The sequence below is a fragment of the Vigna radiata genome, chromosome 9, assembly GCF_000741045.1.
Source record: "Vigna radiata var. radiata cultivar VC1973A chromosome 9, Vradiata_ver6, whole genome shotgun sequence".
Lineage (NCBI taxonomy): Eukaryota > Viridiplantae > Streptophyta > Magnoliopsida > Fabales > Fabaceae > Vigna > Vigna radiata.
In genome coordinates this window covers 4,065,451-4,086,273 of record NC_028359.1, presented here as the reverse complement: position 1 = coordinate 4,086,273, position 20,823 = coordinate 4,065,451, and the positions used below count along the sequence as shown (strand labels likewise).

At 31.4% G+C, this 20,823-nt stretch overlaps 1 protein-coding gene across 1 annotated transcript; it reads right to left on the bottom strand.

Moving 5' to 3' along the window:
* Positions 1–14,721: 14,721 nt before the first annotated feature.
* LOC106773593 (non-specific lipid-transfer protein-like protein At5g64080) lies at positions 14,722–16,499 on the bottom strand. The gene is made up of 3 exons (XM_014660300.2): positions 16,052–16,499; positions 15,548–15,574; positions 14,722–15,105 (listed from the first exon to the last, which is right to left on the bottom strand). Exons 1-3 carry the CDS (start codon positions 16,392–16,394, stop codon positions 14,918–14,920), a joined length of 558 nt encoding a protein of 185 aa, XP_014515786.1. The 5' UTR covers positions 16,395–16,499; the 3' UTR covers positions 14,722–14,917.
* Positions 16,500–20,823: the final 4,324 nt, after the last annotated feature.

Genomic DNA, 20,823 nt, shown 5'->3' with positions numbered 1-20,823 from the left:
TTGTTTAATACCAAAATAATAGTTAAATACTAGTATAAAAATAACTTTCTATGTTACAAAAATTACACTAGTTAAATGAAATTGATGTGACAATAATAGAGTAGAGTTTTATAAATTTGGAAACACTTAATTAATGAATATATAATATTGATTAGAGAAGGAACTAATGAAGTATAGCTATGTTATATTAATTATACTTTTCATTCACTATGTAAGATATTACACTACAAAGTGAAATATAATTATTGTGATCATGACAACACAAAACGGGTGTTTTTTGAAAAATTGTTGTGGTGGCTATTTATTTATCTAAGTGTTTGTTTGCTAATGTTAATAATAGAATTAACCGATGAGCATGAAAGGGAATATGATAATTGTTACATCATACAGAAAAATTAAAACTAATAGTGTAAAAAAATTATTACAGAATAATGCTAACACAAAAAATACCTTATATGACGTAAATCAAGCAAAACAGTAATACTAATGATAAGTGACATTTTTGTAATTTTTGGGATAAAATTAATTGAGATCTTTTGTGCTCCATCGTTAAAAGCTTAAATGACATCGACTTTCCTTAAGTATGTCATTAATTGATGTTAATCCCCCAAAGTTTTTACGCCAGATGCTTTAATGACGTCGAATTTTAACCAATCTCACATCATAGGCTTTCTAAAAATTTTCAAAAATAGTTTGAAAAAATTACTTTTAATAATTTGTTATAATGTGTAGATTGAAGTTTATGTATAAATTTGATAAAATTTCGATTAACATTATTTTGTGTTGTTTTCGAGATGCATACTTGATTGTACTAATGAATGATCATTTTCATTTCATATACTTTAGAGACCAATACAATATACTGCCAAAATTTAATCAGATTTATGATGGTAAACTTCTTTGTATACGCATTACCAAATTATAAAAAAATATTTTTTTTCTAAATGGGTAAGACCTGACCTTGTGAGAGTTAAAATTTGAGATTGATGGAGTTTGTTACGAAAATATTATGAATCGAAATTGGATTAATGAACATTACATTAGTTAATAGTATGGGAAAGGAGTTTTTGAGTTCTTGCAATATTCTCAAGAACAAGCAATCTTTATCAACAAGATATATTTTTGTTCATGTGTTTGTTGTCTTAATCAAATATGTTAGGACTTGTGCATAATGCATGATTATCTATTCATCTTTGATATAATGAAGAGTTATACAGTTTGGACATGACATGGAGAATTATTACACAAGTCTACGATGTCACGAGGAACATATTTTGTAGACAAATGGATGAATGATCATTTATAGGACATAGTACGTGATGTTGGTGAAAAAAATTTTGGAAGAGCTCATTTATATGATTCTCTTGTTCAATTCAGAGAAAGAGTTGTAAGTTTGAAATTTCTCAGTTTAAAAGCAAGAAATGGATTCATCGATAAAAGTTTCATAGAATTGTTAGAGTTGTTAAAGGATTGTTTGCAATTAAAGAATATTGCGAAGAATCTAAAATGGCATGTTGATAGAAGAAAATATGATAATATTCTTTGACACCTAGTTAATTCTCCACAATGGAAGAAGATTGATAAAACATTTCCAAGAAACTTAAGACTTGGACTTGCTATAAATAGTACAATCCTTATGGGAACTTAAGTAGCATAGTTCATGGCCAGTTTTGTTGATTATTTACAATCTATTTCCTTTGTTGTGCATTAAGACAAAATATATGGTGTTTTCTATGATAGTATTGGGTCCTAGAGAACCTGAAAATGACATTAATGTGTAGCCAAAGTCGTTGATCAATGATTTGAAACTAGTGTGGGAAAAAGGTGTCGGTGAGTTCAATTCATATTGTCAAGAAACTTTTTGTTTGCGAGCAATGTTGTATTGCACCATAATTGATTTTCCAATATATGGAAATTGAAGTGGTTACCTTGTTAAAGATAATTTTGCATGTCCCGTTTGTGACGAAAGCACAAGATATATTCAAATTGAAGCATGATCAAAAAATTGTGTATACAAGACATCAAAAATTCCTTCTTAAAAATCATCCTTACTGTAGGACGAAAAAAATCATTTGATGGAAGTCCTAAGGATGAAGTTGTGTTGAAACCCCGCAATGGTGAAGAAGAATACAACTAGGTGACAAACATTAACATTGTGTTCGGAAAGCATTAAACAAAGAAGATCACTGAGAAAAACATTCGAAAGAAACAATCAATATTTTTTAATCTTCCATAAACTTGATGTAAGACATTGTATAAACGTGATGCACATTGAAAGAAACATGTGATAATGTTGTTGGGACTACACTAAACAAAAAAGGAAATGAAAAAGATGCAGTTAAAGCACAACAAGATTTGGCTAACATAAGCATCCATTCTGAGTACATTCATAATCAATTGAAAGACACACCTACCTACCCCTAGCCTGTTATACTCTTTCTAAAAAAGAAAATATTTTTTTTTGTTAGTGTTTGTGTTTGTCCGTTGTGAATGATATTATTGGCGATGATTGTATAATGTGTTATATGGAAGCAGATGAAGTTGTAGATGGTGCTGAGGTATGATAGATTCGAGAGATAACGGGGGATAAACTTGGGGTTTTATTCAAAGTTATTGCATTTGGATATTTAGACAATGTAATTGATGTTAATTCAATTCCTTAGTTATTTCTATTGGAAAAATGTTTTTGGAACTGGTATGTTTGAAATAAATTATGTCGTTTAAACGATAAGAGTTTTGAAAATACGTTTCTGCGCTATGATAAAGTTTTGAAATTTTACCGATTTTTGAATAACCCATGACACCCTGAAATTTGGGGTGTTACATTTTGGTATCAGAGTCAGGTTTTCGAAAAAACTTTTGGGTCTTTTGGGGAGTGAGCTCGTCTAGTTTTAGTTGTGTACCTCTAAGGTTTGAAGTATTATATGCCTTGTAATGTGATTGCGGTGGCGTTTAGTTTTGTTGTGAAACATTGAAGCTTATGATATGTTGTTAGGTTGTCAATTGACGTTCTTGTAATGAATATGGATCTGTTGCTTGATTAAGTAATGACAAGGTTTTAAGCACTAAAGTTGTTTTTATTAAGCATGTAATCTTTTTTATGTTTAGGAGTTGAACAAATTGTAGAAACATACAACAAAATATGTGTGGTAGAATTCATAAATGCATGTTGTTTTCTTTGATGCATGTTACGTTGTAAATAATTGCAATTAGATTGGTTCTTTGCTACATATTAGTAAATGACAGTGTGCCTTGGTTTGAAAATCATTGTTTGAAATATTGTTAGGATGAATATAATGTTATAATGTAAACATGATCAACCTGTAATTGGGTGTTTAATCTTGTACCTGATGCCATGTTGATAAATTTGTTATAAGTTATAGGTGGCTATTAAGAGGGCATGTTTATGGTTTTGGAATGTATATCTAAATTGTTCTAGCATTGATTTAGTTTTATTGTGAATCTTTGTAGCTTGTTGTTTGCATGATAAGGATATATGTAAAGTTTTTCTTGTTATTTAAAGTTGTAAATAGATTGTGGTTTTTGTTTTGTATGATGTAAGCTACATTAAGTAGTTTGTTGTGATGTTTTTTTTATCTGGTTGAAAATTATTGTTGATATGGTATCATGAGAATGCATGTGTTTAAAGTATGTAAATTTGAGAAAAGTGACAAAGCTTTACATGGTGTTTGCTTCTTGGAGACTACAATTTTTGGGGATGAAAATTGTTTTGAGGAGGGGTGAATGTAAGACCTGGAGAAAATGTAGTAATTAGGGGATAAAGTGGGTTTTGAGACCTTAGTGTTATTTTTGGTAATTAGTGTTGAGATTGTTGATAGGGGAAGCACAGGTTTAGTTGAACCCACAATCTCAGATATATGTGTTTTTTATTATGACAACACATAATTAATAATAACACATGTGTATACTATGTTATACATGTCATATGCTTATGCTTACTGTGTTATATCTGTACAAGCATATATGTGAACATAACTGTGTTGATTATAGCATACCACCATGTTTAATATGTGATTTTATCTGTGTATGCATAACATAAGTTTTCATAAATGAAAAACCACAAGCACTATGTTTGAACTTTAAAGAGTGGCAAAACAACAGTTTTAAGTCGATTGCATTATTGGTTGAATCGATTAAAACTCGTGTGTTTGCAAAAATTCTTTTCAAGTGTGCTGAGAGATATTTTGAGAAGAAAATTTTTTAAAAATGTGTTAAGTGTTTCTACTTAATCGATTGCATGCAACTTGTATTCGACTAAGTTAGTTATTAATTTGAAAACTTTTTCAATGCTTGACATAACTGTCACAACTTTCATATTTTTGAAAATGTTGACCAAGAATTTATTATGAATCGACTACATTAATTGCGCTTTCAATTAATGTGTTTGACTGCTATTGTTCTGTTATAATTGTGAATTGCATTCGACTAGATTAATAGCCTAATCGGTTAAAATGCGTCTGTTTTGTGTTATACTATATATTGACGCATGACTTGATTTCTGTAAGAAGAATTAATCTTTACACTTTCATATCTTTCAGAAAACGTTGTGATATCTTACAGAAGAGAGAAAAGCTCCAAGAACCAAGAACGACTGTGGTGATCGAAGTCTTGAAGGTTTTTTGTGTAGCAAAGTTTTGATTTTGAACGTTTGATCACTCTACACAAAGAAGGTGTTTACTGCTCGAACAGAAGCTGTAGCAATTTCTTAGGATTTGTTGGTATTCCCTATGGTGTATACAGGAAAAAGAACTAGGTTCTTGACTTTGAGGGTATCTCAAAGGGTTTGACAGCTAAGAGGATTGTTCTTATTGTGTGTCTATTTTTGTACTGCCTATATTAGATTAGTGGGTCAGAGAGGTGTTTTACATTTTGACGTGAGGTCGCTGTAAAAACCTTAGTGTAAAAACTCATATCTCTATAGTGCATTGGCTTCCATCTCAGGTTGAGTGGAAGGACATTAGATGTAGGCAGGTTGGCCGAACCAATATAAAAAGTAATGTTTGAATTCTCTCTTCCCTTATCTCTGCATATAGTCGATTAACATATTATTGCATTCGATTAAGCGTACTGTTTCATTAGATACAAATTTACTTGTGTTTCAAGAAAAGTTTTAAGACATCCTATTTTGCGAAAAAGATTTTGAAAGCAAACATTTTTACGCATCACGAAGTCACCCCCCCCTCTTGGTGTGAGAAACGAAACACTCTTTTTTTTAATAATTAGGTTTAATGTTTAGATGTTCTTATAGCTATAATTGATATGCTAGTTATTTATGTTTTATTAATAAAGTGCAACACATGATTGGTATGTTGATAGTTGGATGATTTAGTGAGTGTGTGATATTATTAATATGATGTGTTGGTTTATTAATGGAAGGATAGATTAAGATTAAATGGGTATGGGTTCAATTCTAGGAAGAATGGGAGTTAAGGGAAACCTCTCTTTTATTTGTATTTTTACTGAGGGGCAAAATGGTTTTTTACTTTTATTTAATTGATGAACAAATTAAACATGGGGGTAAAAGTGTGTAAATTAAATAAAATAAAATAAAAGGTAGATAGTAGATGTGAGATAGAAGGAAAATATAGATTTATATAGGTTTGGTTTTTAAAATATATTATTATAAGTGAGAAGATATTATAGATAGAGTTAGGTTGTTTCATAAATATTAAGATATAGAGATAGTGGTGACATTTCTGTTTAAGAAACCCTATAAACTCTAAATCAAAGAGAGGACTAAAAGAGAGAGAGACATTTGGGAGAAAAGAGAAAAAGCAACAGAAACCCTTAGGGCAAATGGAAGATTGGTGGTGCTTTGGGGTTGTAGATAAAGCCTTAGTATTAGCCAAGGTATGGGGAAACTTACCTTTGTTTATTTGTTGTTGTATGTTATATGTGGTCTTGATTATCTTGATTGATAATCCTTCTTTTGATGAATATGTATATGACTATAATTATCTATGGTTATTGTTGGGTAAGAGTTTGTGTATGCATGGACATAAGGTTTATGTAATATTTGTGATGAGTTTTCCCTGTGAATGTATCATGTATATTTTGCTGGGTTATCCCAAAGAGGGTTTGATGTTAAGGGAGAACAAAATTATGAGGCTTAGGAGTTTCCATGCAAATATATGTTATAAGGGTGTGGTGATAATCATATGCAAAATAATTGGTTTTATTGGAGTATAACATGTTAATGATTGGTTTTGAATGATTCAAGTGATGTAGTATATGTGTTTGAGTATGTTTATAAGGGTATGTGATGCTTGAATGCATGAATAATGTGATAAGTATGTGTTCACGTGATTTATATTTGATGTAAGTGTGTTTGAATGCTTGAATCATGTCCAGAATGTGTTTCATTTCGACAATAATTGATTATCATTAGTGATAATCGATTATCTCCATGTCGATGTTGAGTTTGGTTGCGGAAATAATCGATTATCTAGGATGATAATCGATTATCCCTTCCTGCGTGATGTTTTTGGGTAATTTTTACTGACATGATCGATTATCAAAAGTGATAATCAATTATCACAGTGCAATTTTGTGAAAAAAATGTCGAATTTGATGAAGAATGGACGTGGACCAAGCTTGAGTAGTTGTAGAACGTGATGGTACTCAGAGAATGAGAGTAACAATTATTTTTATGGTCAGTTTTGACTTGTGATTGAGAATTGGAGCATGAATGGGTGTTGGGATGTACCAAAGTATGTGATTGATGAGCATGAGAGTGGAGGATGAGTCTACTTGTTGTACCTAGTAAATCCTGGTTCTATCTACGAATAAGTGCTTCCTTTTGCCTTGTGTGCATTGGAAGGGTTGTTCAGGTATTGAGCCTTCCTTGTGTGGGGGTGAAGGTGTGGTCATTGTTCTTGTGTGGCAGGACCTTAGCTGGATTGTGGGATTACTCAAACAGATCTATAGGGGAGGCTACAGATGATCTGTAGGGGAGGCTACAAATGTCTTATAGTGGAGGCTACAAGTGGGCTATAAGAGCGGCTATAGTCGGTGATGTAGGGTACAAAAGTGAGATAGACTCTTTCAACTATGGTGTTTATGGTATGATGATGCTCATGGTGTTATTCATGATTGGGATAATCATGATGGTGGTGGTGTATCTATGATGGTAATAATGGTATTTAAGATGTTTCAGGTGATGTTATGTGATAACGATGTTATTATAAAAATTATAGTTAGTAGTTAACATATAAGTGTTAAGGAGTGGATAGATCAAGTGTCTACATGCGAGATGTTAGTGATGATGTCCAGGGTTAGAGATTAAGGATCGAGGATCGAGTAATTCGTTGTGATTGAGTTGATATGTTAAAGGTCTAGGAATCTTATTGATATTACTACTATGTATGTGGTGTTTGATTATTGTTGATTTAATCAATATGTTTATATCATGTTATTTTGATTGTTTTATCGGTAGCTTACCCCATACATATTTGTGAATGAGATTATCGGCGATGATCGTATAATTTTTTATACATGAGTAGATGATGTTATAGATAGTGCTGAGGCATGATAGATTCGAGAGATAATGGGGGACAAACTTGGGGTTTTATTCAAAGTTATTGAATTTGAATCTTTAGGCAATGTAATTGAAGTTAATTCATTTCCTTATTTATTTCTATTGGACAAATGTTTTTGGAAGTAGTATGTTTGAAATAAATTATGTTGTTTAAACGATAAGGTTTTTGAAAATACGTTTTCACGGTATCATAAAGTTTTGAAATTTTACCAGTTTTTGAATAACCTCATACCCTGAAATTTGGGGTGTTACACATACACTCTCCTTATTATGTCCACCCAGTCAGGCCCTATCCTATTCAACACTTAATTTATCTCTTATCACCCTCTTTTTTCTTTTTGGTTTGAATTCTTTATAACCAATAATTAATGCTTCCTATTATAACAGGATCCGTTTTTAAAAATTTAAAAATGGTGATGATTTTATTTCCACTCTTAATTTTATAATTTCTAATTAACCTAATTATAGTTTATAATACTTATGTGGCCTAGATACAACATATTAGTTTTTTAACCTAAAAACATAAAAGGAAAAGACATTTTAGCCCCTTAAAAAACATAATAAAAAGGTTCTCCTAAAGTTCTTTCCTTAAGATTTGAACTCATATCCATCCCATCTTAGACCATTACTTCCTCCTACAAGCCAACACATATCATTGAGAATAACACACCATAAATTTAATAAACATATAATAACATGTGCTACACTTGTTAAATAAAATAAATAACATAGAATTTATGCTCTAGTCAAGACTTGAATGCGTAACCACTTAATCTATGAAAGAACTTTCACCAACTAAGTTACACAACACCTAATGAAAACATGCAATTTCCATTAAAACACACTTAAATCTTGTACAATATCACTTATAGTTCTATATTATTCCTAGGTCTTACATATTTTCTAGAGTAATTTTCTATTATATTATTATTAATGGGTCAATACTTGGATTATCCTGGGAAATGGACCCATGTAACTTTTAATTTTGTTTAGTTTTTATTTAGTCATGATGATTGGTTTTCCATACTTGTTAGCATTTGATTAATAATGTAAATATTACATCATTATGTTGAAGTATTATTGGACTTCTTAATATATATTTATCTATCTATCTATCTATATATATATATATATATATATATATATATATATATATATATATATATATATATATATATATATATATATATATANTATATATATATATATATATATATATATATATATATATATATATATATATATATATATATATATATATATATATATATAAAAGAGTTAAGATGCTTTCATGCAATTAGTTTATTAATACTATGTGCTTTTGTGTATTTTTTTTATGTAGTATTCATGTTTTAGAAATATTATAATTTATCGTAACTTTTAATTATGTTTTTATTGGATTTGGTCGAGTAGTCTTCTAGGTGGGCTAACTTGACTACTAAAGTGCGATTGAGCTTTGAATTATCATAAGGAGAAAGTTTACTTGCAAAAAACTTCAAGACTGAAGGCAGTAAGAGATTTTTGAGAGAGCATATGAGTAAAAGTGATTCTAAGATCTTGTACTCCCTCTGATAGGATATATTTATAGCCCTTTTAGGCTCATTGTTAACTTGTTTTGTTTCTATCATAAATAATATCATATATCTTATAAATATTATCTTTCCCCTTATTTTAAGGAGGTTAATATATTACAAGGATCTCACACTTGGACCTTTACTTATTGGATCCTTTAGGACCTACCAAATACTAAAAATATCATAAATATAGGTCAAATAGTTACATAAGCTTCGTAAGCTTAAAAGTTATAACTTTTACAAATGGAACATGTTATTAAATGAATGAGTTTATATGTTGTTTTTAACTCAGCCGAATTGCACTCAATTTTATATATTGCTTTTAGCTTTTTAACGAATTGTATGCTACTTTAAGCTCATGATCAAGTTGTATTTAGACACTTATATCGTCACACTTTTGGATGCTTAATTTATACTCAAATTTATCTAAGTAAGTCTATAATGAAACACTTGTAAGATGCTTAGAGTTTCCAAGTTAGTTCATGATTAAACACACATAAGATACTTAGAGTTTTCCAAGTAAGTCCATGTTACACTCGTAAAGTACTTAGAGTTTCCAAGTAAGTCCATGATCAAACACTAGTAAGGTACTTGGATTTTCCCAAGTAAGTCCATAATAAAACACTAGTAAGGCACTTATAGTTTTCCAAGTAAGTTCATGATTGGACACTCATAAGGTACTTGCATTTTTCCAACTTCATTATTAGAAACTCCTAAGGTATTTCAATTTTCCCAAGTAAGTCCATAATTGAACACTTATAAGGTACTTGGAGTTTTCTAGTAAGTCCATGATCAGACACTTGACTCAGATTTATTGAGTAGTAACATTATTTGATACTTGGGCTCAAATTTACCGAGTTTTTTGAGCTTCTTCCATACTAGGTCTACCTTTTTGAATACTCGTCTCTTATATCATGCTTCTTGTGCAAGATTAAACTCAATTGGATACCATGCTTTTGAGGTATTTTTCATGACATGGGCCTCTTCCTGTACATCTTGTGTAAGATTGAACTTAATTGTGCATCTTGCTTTCGAGGTAATTTTCATGACATGAGCTTCTTTCCATACTTCTTGTGTAAGATTCAACTCAGTCGTGCATTTTGCTTTTGAGTGTGTTCTTTCACGAAGCTCAACCAACACGTAGTTGACTTGTATCGTACTCAAGCACCTTTGATTATACCATGCAAAAGGATGGTGTTATCTCCACTGAAAGGCTTTGCCCATCATCTTTGATTGATGTTAGGAGCTATAGAGCCTCTAATGAAGTGCTATCATGAGGAGTTTTAATGGAATAAGGGGATATCAAGTTTATCTCTTTGAGCTTAAGCTCATTCCTTTATTCGTATATTATACCGCTATGCAACTCTTTGCTTTAGTTCATCATCTCGTATTCGATCCTTTTCTTGTATTTCATGTATGAGGTTTAGATCAAGTTGGAGATCCTCCTTGTTATGTTCCTTGTCAAAGTGTTGTCTTGCCAGGCTTTAGTAACATGTAACTCCTTTTTCCTATGGATGATTTTGATGAAGCTTTTGGACTTTTAATGAAGATGGTATAAGTTGATATTGGTTCCACCCATATTGCCAGTTGCATGGTGCATAACAGTTTTTTAAAAGGAATATTATTGAAAGTTTACTTAGTAGACTCTTAGGAAAGAAAGGTAAGTCATAAATCGTCAAACTTAAAACCTTTGTTTTTCTTAACTAAAGCTTTTCTCGTACTCTTTTTACAATTTTTTCAATAGAAGTCCTTAAAAACATTTCATATTCTTAGCCATGTAGCATATATTCCATTAGAGATAATATCAATTGTACTTCATCCTTTTTAACCTAAGTTTCTTCACATATCTTATATATAAGGTTGATCATTTGTCGATCTAATAAAGCATCGAGGATTTTGTGGTCATCATCATTGTGACCGATTTGTAAGTTATCATTATTAGGAGTTTCACCAAAGCTTCATCTTTGAGTTGGTGTATTAAACTTTCAAAGTCAGAGTTGTTGTGGAGAAATTCAAAGTTTTGATGAGAGAGAGAAAATCTACCGTTATAGTCATTTAACCGCATTAATGAAAGAGAATTGTTTTTCATTTGAGTTTATATATCATTTTGAATGTTTTGAAGGTAGTTATAAAATGACTTTTCATCTTATCTTTTAATTAATTCAAGTATTTTAATTTTATGTCATTGATAAAAACATATTTTAAGGGTATTTCTAGCTTGAATTTTTTATTAATATAAGTTATTATGATATTTTATCTATAGATAAATCATTTGAGTCATGTTTATTTTACTCTAAATGATTATATATATTTTATGAGATGTTAGATTGAATACATGAATTCGTAAAGCTCCACTCTTCCACTTTTATGTTTGGATTAAAATTTCACTTTGCACACCCTCATATTAGAAGTATTTATGGGTTAAATCTATTATTCAATCCATTAAAAGAATCGCGTTGGATATGTCTTTTGTGTTAAATTCAACTTAATGACGTTGGATATATCTTTTAAATATTAATCCAAATAAATAAATAAATTATATATATATATATATATATATATATATATATATATATATAATCTTTATAAAAATTAATCGAATGCTTAAATTTGTCTAAAAATAAAGTTAATAACAAATCTCAGATCACTCATACTAAACTCATCCCTTAACATATAAAAATGAGTTAATTTAAATTAAGTCAAATATAATCTAATCATAAATAAAATTCAACATTAGATTGGATTGGATCAAGTAATTGGGAACCCAATCCAATACAGATCCCTACATAAAAAAAAAAATTATGATTGCTTTCCTACACATTTTTTAGACTAGCATGTCCTTATGAATAGCACTAATTCATAATGTCTACATTAATCAAATTTTGAATAAAAGTAATTTAGTAAGGATATAATATATTATTTTAATTTTTTTTTCGATATTATTGTATATCAACATTCAAATTAATTTTAACTATATAATATTACATATTTAATTTATGTGTTAAAATTTATTTTAGCTTCGAAATTGTAGCTCAATCTCTGCAACTGTCCAAAGGAACTTTCCAAAAACAAAAATTGGGCCACATGTTAATAGGTGGGGGAAGAACTTGGCCACAAAATCTTAAAAAAAAAAAAAAAGCTTCTTAAATATGTTTAAGCATGATTTAACTTAATATTAGTCATAGTTGAAATAGATTCAAAATTTTTATGTCCTAAAAAAAGGATCACAGCATGCTTATTTTTGTTTTAAAATAACCTTATTGCAAAAATTCTGAAAAAGGGTATTATTTACTGATTTGACTCTCTCCTCACTACAAAGAAAAAAATTAATTTTTTAAAAGATAAAATGAAATAATAACCATCAATTGAAAATATCTATTCAAATCTTAATTGACTTTCAAATCATAATTAACATTAGATTTATTAGGCATATATTTAATTTTATGATGAATTAAATTTATTCATTTCTAATTAATAATTGTAAATACATTTTATTTTGTAAAGTTAATAATTAACTCTAAAAAGTAATAATTCTAGTCATAACTAATATTAAATTGTTTTGTTAGAAATTCGGTTTGTTGACTTTCTAATTAGTGATTATAAGTTCACTTAACTTTCATTAATTTTTGTAATTGATAATTTAAAGTACATTCTTTTCTTCCAAAATCAATAATTCAGTTTAACTTTTGAATTAAAATTATAAGAACAATAATAATTGACTTTAAATGGGTCAAATCCAACACGAACGTTCTGTTTTTTAAAATTTAAAAAAATGGGTAGCACTTTTTTAATTTGAATTAAAAATAGATTTAGTTTATGCGGTGGTTGATTGAATGGACCACAACATTGCTGCCTCCACAATGATGATTCCACACAAATTTACAATTATGAATAAACAATTTGTTTGCATTGCATTCACTCTGTTTTGCGAAGCACGCGCCGAAAAGCAAACAACAGATCAATGCAACAATGCCTTTCCGCCCATGCCAGCATCATTTGCAAAACTTCTAAACCTCATTTCCACACCACAATTTTTTTTTTTACTATAAAGTATCTTCTAGAAACAATCTATTAAATTAAATAAGATTTAGTGTGAAGATAAAAGACCTATATGTGTTAAAAATATTATTTTTTTAATGTATTATATAAAATATATCGATATGAGTTAATGATCACTTATAAGTAATTAATAAGTATTAATAAGTTTGATTGTCTAAAAATATATTGTATTAATGGTCAAAATAATGCGTTTGGTCGGTATCAGTAACAAAAAAAATCCAGGGACACGGATATCCACAGGTAAAACATGTGGCGGGTAGTTACTATCCGCGAATATTTACTATTCACAGGTAACGAGTAATACCCGCTTCTAAACAACTCGGGTACGGATAATATACTACCCGACCCGCGGTACCCGTTATCCACAAAAAATAATAAAAAAATTAATTTATATATTTTTAATTAATTTTAATTAAAAATAAATTAAAATCATATTTTATTAGGCTAAATTTAATTAAAACTAAGTTTTAATTTACATTATATTATATTATATATATTTTAATTTTATTTAAATTTTATTTTAAGATATATAATTTTTTTTTTCGGGTATCCGCAAACAGGTACCTGACAGGTAGTGGGTCGGGTGGCGGATACATTTTTATCCGGCGAGTCAGGTTGCGAGTAAACACTATCCGTGCCCGATGTGACTCGTTGTCATCCCTAGCCAGCACAAGTCCTATAAATATAAATATAGGATTGATGTTCAACTAAAATAACCTTGATCTAACCGGTTAACTGTCCATAAATGACCATTAACTTGGATTGATGTGCTTCATATAATACAATTAAAAAAAATAATTAAAATAATGAAAGAATAACATACATTTATATTTATTTGACTCTTGTTTATAAAATAGTCATACTATAGGAATTAGAAGACTTCCGACCACTTATACATAGTAAAACAGAATAAACTTAACTAGTTACACTTTTTATAAGCAAACTAGAATATTTAAAGTGTCTTTTAAAAAAACAAACAAAAACTGAAGAGAAAGAATTAGACTTCAAAACACACATACATTACCTCACATCTTCAAATAAAAAAGAGTATTAAACACACTTAAAAAAATTGAGTAGATGAGAATCTCAACTAAAAGAGATTCATTTTTCATTGGATTGACTCATCTAATCACACCCAAATTTTCTCAATTACATTTTTCCTATAGGGCTCCTCTAAGAAACCAACTTTTAAAGATCTAATATTTTCATGTGAAAAAGCAAATCGATTAGTTCAGATTTGAAAAACGTCAATGTTTTGAGTCAATCTAACGTCATACTGATCTAATCCAAACGAAACATGCATTTGTAACAGTACAAACAAGAACACTAAAAACCATTGTTTATTTACATTTGTATTTTTAAGAGCTACTCCTTTCACAAACCTTACTATCGACCAAACAAGGAACTAGAATCCAACGTGCGCGTATACTTAATAATTTTGCAGAAGCGATTGTTGTGACTAAGAAAACCATATTTGAAAACTAAGTGGTAGTGCTCATACACCACACCATGTCAAAAACTATAGGAATATAACATGAGAAATCTCAAACTGTTATATAAATAAATAGACTTGTATATAAAAGAAAAGAGGGTACAGTCTCAACTCAGGGAATGAATTTTATCTACCATTAAGTCAAACATAGAATGAGATGAAAAACCAAAACAAAACATCAAAATAATAATCCCTCATGTCATCTCTCTACTCTTAAAATGGAACCAAACATTCTCAGATGCCTGAGAATGTGGCTACCAATATGCCAACAAACAAGGTTCCACCAGAAATTCGGAATGATGCTGCGTTCCCTTTAGCTGGTGCTGGTGCTGGAGATACCTCATTTGCAGGACCATGTACACCAGAAGATGAAGCACCAGATGCTTGAGGAGTTGGAGAAGCTTTTGGAGACACCCCTCCAGCTACAAATAAACCATCATTCAATTACAAACACCAACAATGTTCAAGTCTAACACAGTTATCAAAATGGTCAAGATTTTTCATACAATTAAAATATGCATCAAGGTATGAACAGTACATGACAGAAATGGAGCTATGAAAAAGTACGACAAACAGATTTTTGAAAGTAGAAATGGGGAAAGTAAACTGATACAGGGATGTAGAGTTCACAACTATAATATAATTATTGTTTACTTTAAATCATCCTTCACAACAACACAACAGAAGAAGAAACAGAACTTCAAAATCAGATATTGCTCTTGTTTATTTAAAATTAAGAGGCTGGAAAAAAAAAAAGCACGTGCCCCCTTTGTAATTTGAAAGAAAAATCAGCTTCAAAAACCACACATCAATGTTATAAAGAGCATAAAGTAGGGGAAAAAGTACAATAACTAGGTGACATACCAGGAGCAGCAACAGGGGATTCGGACACTGCAAAAAAACAACCGAAGACACGGTTACTGACAAGAATCAAGAAAGAGACAAAACTGCAAAAAAACGGGTGATATGTATGAAAAATGAGATCCATGTTCAACATCTAGGGTACACAGAAAAAAAAACAAAAAAGAAAAACTACGGTATCCCTGGTACCACCTTCATCATCTGATGTAGCATACGGTGATGTTAAAAAAATTGAAAAAAACAAGTACAAAAATTGTGTTAATCCAGTCATAAATAATTATTAACTCAATGTGTTTCTCGCTGGTAACAGAAGTGGCATGACAATGAAAGGCACCATGGGACCGATCCATCTCGAGCATGCATAAAAATGAAACCTTTAACCAACCCAGAAGTCGAAAGCACTGATCTTTATGAAGAAATCTACCATAAAGAAAATGAAAAGACAAAAGCAAAAAGAAACGAGAGACCCCAAATGGGAAAAGAAAAAAAGTAGCAGAATTTACTCACATCCACAGTTGGCGGCAGAAGGGGCAGAGACTTTGCATGCGGCAGGGAGACTGGTGGCCTTGGTGACATTCAAAATCACACCAAACTGAGCACTGCTTTTGAAAGCCTCGCAAAGGCAAACAGGGGCAGTTTTGAGCACAGACTTGAGGCCAGAACAGCAGGTACCCTCTGGCTTGGTGACGGTGCTGCCATTGGTGACAAAGGACAAGCAATCGGCCATGGTGAGAACAAGGGTTGAGCAGTCCACGGACGGTGCTGGCGCTTGATGGGATGATGCGCTTTGTGCTAGATCAATGGCGCATAGAGCCATGAAACACACAATGAATGAGAGCTTTGACGCCATTTCTGGAGAGAGAGAAATGAAATGAAGAGAGAGTGAGGGAAAAGTAGAAGTGAGAGAATGGAAGAGTGAAGAGAAATTAAGGTGGAACACTGAAATGGACTTGGGGTGTGGGGTGATGCTTAAATAAGGTCACAAACAACTGAATTCTGTTTTTGTTTTTTATTTTAAAAAGAAAAAGTTTCAATTTAAGAATTATTAGGAAAACTTGAATATTTTAAGGATGTATTCTTCCCTGATGTTTTATTTCTTTTGTTCTTCAAATTTGTTTAATTTTTTTTTCTCTAATAAACTCTTAAATATTACTTCATACTTCCATTTAGAATTTATTGGGTAGGTTAAATAATTTAAAATTTTTTCTTTGATTTCTTTTCAATAAGGATTATTAGTATATTTACAAAAGTTAACCTTTTAAAAGAAAATTTAACATAAAAATAAAAATAAAATTATAAATGTACGATATGCTATTTGGGCCGAACGGTTACGATTAGTAGCCGAACAGTCCTACGCAGTTAATGGGTCTTAATCATATTAATGATGGGTCATTATCGTTTTCATTATTGGACCGACGATCCATCATGAGGATATAATCCATCGCAATTATATCTTAACAATCTGTATCAGATAAGATCAAATAAGATATGAACAACCAGATATTCAGGTATAACTGTTTATATTCTATTTATATTTTATAACAATCTATATATACAGGGTTGGAATCACAAACCAGGTACGCTCTCTCTTAGACCACTTTGCTTTACAGTATATTTGTGATTCTAAATTAGCTGAGTGATTTCGCTCTACATTCTCATATTGAGAACCTGTGGCCTTGCTCTCAAGGCTCTTCACTACTCACCCTGACTTGGGCGTCGGAGTGCCATTGCAGGTACCTCCCCCCGGTCAAAGCTCGAAGATTCCGGACGGTTGAAGATTGAAGGAAAGCAGACGTTCAGATCACGAAAGAAGGTACGTCAGTCTCCTTAATCAACACAAAGCGAGAACGCCACGTCATCCAGGTTAGTTTATTCGGTCCCCAAAATATTCATACCGAAACAATAAATAATAATTTAAATATCATGTTAATTATTTTATATGATAAAAATAATTTTTTTATTATGTTAAAGCTAATAGAATTTGTAAAATTATTATTATTAAATTAGGAAAACATAAAATTATTTATACCTATACATAAAGAAATTTTCTTTTTAACATTTTTTTTCAATTTTATCGTTTAAATAATTTTTTCAATATTAATATAATTATTTTATTAATTTTACTCCTTAAGTAATTATTAACTAAAATTTAATTTTTTTTATTTGATCCTTTTTTTAATTTAATCATTTTTTTAATTATAAAACTATATATAAAATAAATAAATAAACTATTTCAATAAAATAATTTAATTATTTTTATTATCATAAAAACAATAAACATTGAGTTATTATAATTACTTTAAATATATTTTAGGGTTAAATATGTTTTTAGTCCCTAAAGTATCACTCAATTTTGGTTTTAGTCCCTATTCGAAACATTGGTGGTTTTTAGTTCTCGTTGTTTTGAAAGTCTCACTTTTCGTCCTTAAAATTAGACGGCGTTATCTTTTAACATATGTGGCAAACGGCAGTTGCCAGCTTTCTTTCCACTGTGTGCCACATTGGTTTTAATTTTAATGATCATATTAGTGATGGTAAGGTGTGTTAATTAGGTTCTTATTTTAGAGTGGAGTTTTTGAGATCTGATTTCGTATGCTCTTCTTTTCCTTTGTATGAAGTGCGTTCACCATTCTCCCATTATATCAACACAGAACGAAGCGATCTGAGAGATTGCAAAGGGGACCAAGGCTTTATCTCTTGAATGTGAATTAGGTATTCCATATGGACACCACCGCCACTTCTCATGTTCTTTCCTTTCATTGCTGCAACAAATATAAGGCTCCTTTCGAAGAAAAACTTCTTAACTGCAGTTCAATATGTAGTTGAACAATCACCACTCACAAGCCCTCTGAAGTGAAACAGACAATGAGTGGTTTTTGAACTCTCTGATTATTAAGTATAGTTGACTCAATAAGAGGGAACAAAACAAAAGGAAAGTTTAAGAAACAGAAAAAAAAAATTAACTTTGCAGTGAAGCAGCCACCTAAGATTTGGTGGTTATCTTGAACAAATTTCTAACACAGAAGATACAATGTAAGATACAATGTAAGGATAGGACCGTTAAACTATTTAAGACTCAAATTTACCTCCACTTAAAGCAAATTTGGTGCAGATAAATTGAAACCAGCCACAGAGAGACCAAACAAAAAGACAAAAAAACACAAAACCTTGGACATAAACAGAAAGACCTAGATCAAGCAACAGCTGGAGAAACCCCAGTAACAAAGCTCAGAACTTGAAGGCAAAATCGAGTAGAAAAATGATAATGCAAAATATGGTGTTTGGTTAAATACAGAGGAGGCATCCCCAGTCACGGCGGTGAGCGGAAACACCAGGAGTCACGATTCACGGTGGTGGATCCGGGAAAAAATGAACCCCATTCTAAGGGGAAGGTGAGAAGATAGCGTCGGTAGCGGCCTCCAAAGCTGACGGCGGCGAGGTAGAGACAGTCACCTGCATCAACGGCGTAGTGTAGGCGGTGGTTTCGACCGATGGGAGGTGAGCGTCGGCGAGACCGTGGCCTGGTGTTGGTTCCCAATTAAAAACCCTAATTGTGCTAATTTGATTATAATAAAGAGACGTGACAATCAATAATCTGATGACTAAAAACAAAACCAACATGGCAGACAGGAAAGAGGAAAGCTGGCATTGAATGAAATTTCGCCGTTTGCCACGTGTGTTAAAAGATAAAGCCGTCCAATTTTAAGGACGAAAAGTAAGAGTTTTAAAAGAATGAGGATTAAAAACTATTAATGTTTCGAGTAGGGACTAAAACTAAAATCGAGTAATAATTAAGGGACTAAAAACATATTTAACCCTATATTTTAGTATATAATTAATAAATTCAAATTACTAATTTAATAATTTAAATTAATAATAACCGTAACATCCTAAATTATTACATTTAACATCCCCAAAACTTAATAATTGTCTTTACATAAATAAAAAAAAAAATAGTGAAACCAATCTTCATATTTTACATCTTAGTTCCATCTTCGTTAGCATTTACTCACCATCAACATCCTCCTAAGTTCATATCATTAAGGTGATCATTGCAAAAGAGAAAACAGACAGAAACAATAAGGATAAGCTAATATCAAAAGAATAAAACATGGAATTCAAAAATTAGCATATAATATATTTCACTTTCAAATTAAGCACAATACCTAAACATATCATAAAAAGAAAATCTAGATTTAACCATTTGGATACATGTGTTATTGTCAAGTTATGACCAGTTGTACACTTGTGGTGGCTTGTACTACTATGCACAATAGGTTTCACCCTAACGCCTTAGGCCAAGATAAAGCCCTTAGACTAGTACCTTCTGCTACTCTCATCACATGTATCACCCATCTCTACTTGAGAATGGATAACCATTAGATTGTCAAGATAACCCCCAATACTGAGTTCCAATAATAATACATACACTACTGGACACCACCATGAAATCTCTCAACTAGAGTCATGAAATTACACCTATCTACCATGCACATGATTAATACATAATCATCAAAACCATCATACATCATACAATTCAATAGATAATATCAAACAAGCATTAATGTACCAATACAGCTCGAACCCAACAAGAAACAAGAGAAACAAAAACTCAAACAAATACTACACTTAAGGTGCTCAATGTCAACATTTTGGCACCCAACGACACACTATTCGCTAAGCAAGCCTGACCCAGCACCCAAACCCCACCGAAAAATTAGTGTTCAGTGTCTTGAAACCCAATGGCTCTCTGTTTTGGCCAATGTTGAGCGTCACCTGTAACGCCCCAGCAACTTACAGGGACTGCTGACTGCCCCCACACATCAACACGAGGCTTTCCAGTGTGCTTTGTCCTCACTCACACACTTTCCGAGAAAACTTCCCGGAAGGTCACCCATCCCATAATTACTCTAGGCTAAGCACGCTTAACCATGGAGTTCTTATCAGTTAGGCTACCGAAAAGCAAATGCATTTGTTGATATGAGTAGTCAAATCAATTCCTTTAAGNTATCCTTCAACTGTATAGTCCCATACCTATACAATCTNCAGATCCCTCTCATTCCGGTGTATGTTCGATTCNTCCATGTGCCCCTTCCACTNGAAGCCTGCCAGGAGCCGCTCCTTGTCTGTGCCCCCTGCACCATGCCTTTTGCACCGGCGATCACTCCCCGCCCTCGTCAGTGCCCGGGTGTCACACCACCAAGGTCGCTCAGTGCTATACTAGATAACAACTTATTTTTCTAATTTAGGTGCACCTTAAACCTATCCAAATGACCAAA

Bases quoted from the DNA above. Each gene is read 5' to 3' on its own strand.
- LOC106773593 (XM_014660300.2), bottom strand. From the start codon at position 16,394: ATGGCGTCAAAGCTCTCATTCATTGTGTGTTTCATGGCTCTATGCGCC. The intron at 15,575-16,051 runs GTGAGTAAATTC...GTTTTTTTGCAG, and splicing joins TTCTGCCGCCAACTGTGGAT to TGTCCGAATCCCCTGTTGCT. The intron at 15,106-15,547 runs GTATGTCACCTA...GTTTATTTGTAG, and splicing joins ATCCCCTGTTGCTGCTCCTG to CTGGAGGGGTGTCTCCAAAA.